The sequence below is a fragment of the Fopius arisanus genome, unplaced genomic scaffold (assembly GCF_000806365.1).
Source record: "Fopius arisanus strain USDA-PBARC FA_bdor unplaced genomic scaffold, ASM80636v1 scaffold00648, whole genome shotgun sequence".
NCBI lineage: Eukaryota > Metazoa > Arthropoda > Insecta > Hymenoptera > Braconidae > Fopius > Fopius arisanus.
In genome coordinates, this window is record NW_011888387.1 from 3,059 (window position 1) to 3,964 (window position 906).

Genomic DNA, 906 nt, shown 5'->3' on the forward strand with positions numbered 1-906 from the left:
TAATGATAATTAATAATTAATGCAAGATAAGTAAGTAATTGTTTTGGTTTGGATTGATTCTCAAATTAGTTGCCATTATCAATGGGGGAAAATGAATCGGTCATGAACTGCACTTTATACATTTTTTTAATCAACAAAAAATTAATAATAATTGAATAAGATAAATGATTGCCAGTGAAATTCTCCATGGAACTGATTTATAGAAATAGGGAAAACAGGGAACATGGATTTTGGAGATTCCAGATTGAAGGAACAAGATTTTCTGAACGAAAGCTGTAAATAATTGATGAAAATGAAAAATATCTCACCAGCAATTAAGTTTTTTAACAGTAGTAAGATCAGAAATTCGTGACCTGGCCACAACCATCTCCTCAGTCAGTCTCACCATGATGTCATGAACTCAATTTTCCATGAATGAAAATAAAAACAATAATTTCACTTGAAGTCACTATTTCCCACTGAAAATTCCAATATTTTCTCAAATATCGGGTTTGACGAAGAATCACAGCTGATCCTAAAGATCAGACCCCGAGACTCACCCGAAATGACAAATTTTGGGAGATGAAAAAATTATTTCAATTTAAAAAATACCGTGACAAATTAAACATTGAAATTTGGGGAAAGTTTTGACAACAATCCATCCGCCATGATGTCTCACCGTCGACTGCCATTCTAAAAGAATAAACTAATGTAAAAAGGATAGACTTCTCACCATATGGTAACTGTGATGCCGATAATTTTAGTACCAACTCCACAAGACGGAGGGCAAGACCATCTATTCTTTGAATTGCACCTCGACATATGACATAATTCATTACACCATCTATTATTATGATATAATTAATTGTCTCATTTCATTACAGTAAAAATTGACCACACCGCATTTTATCATAGCAAAATTCATCA

The 906-nt window shown here is 32.6% G+C and overlaps 1 protein-coding gene across 1 annotated transcript in view; it reads right to left on the minus strand.

Annotated features, from left to right (window-relative positions):
- Positions 1-654, minus strand: part of LOC105273024 (uncharacterized) — a 3,692-nt gene extending 3,038 nt beyond the window's left edge. The window contains exon 1 of the mRNA XM_011315258.1: positions 309-654. Within this exon, the coding sequence (XP_011313560.1) occupies positions 309-388 (80 nt within the window). The 5' untranslated portion in view covers positions 389-654. The remainder of the gene's footprint in view (positions 1-308) is intronic.
- Between the last annotated feature and the right edge of the window lie 252 nt (positions 655-906).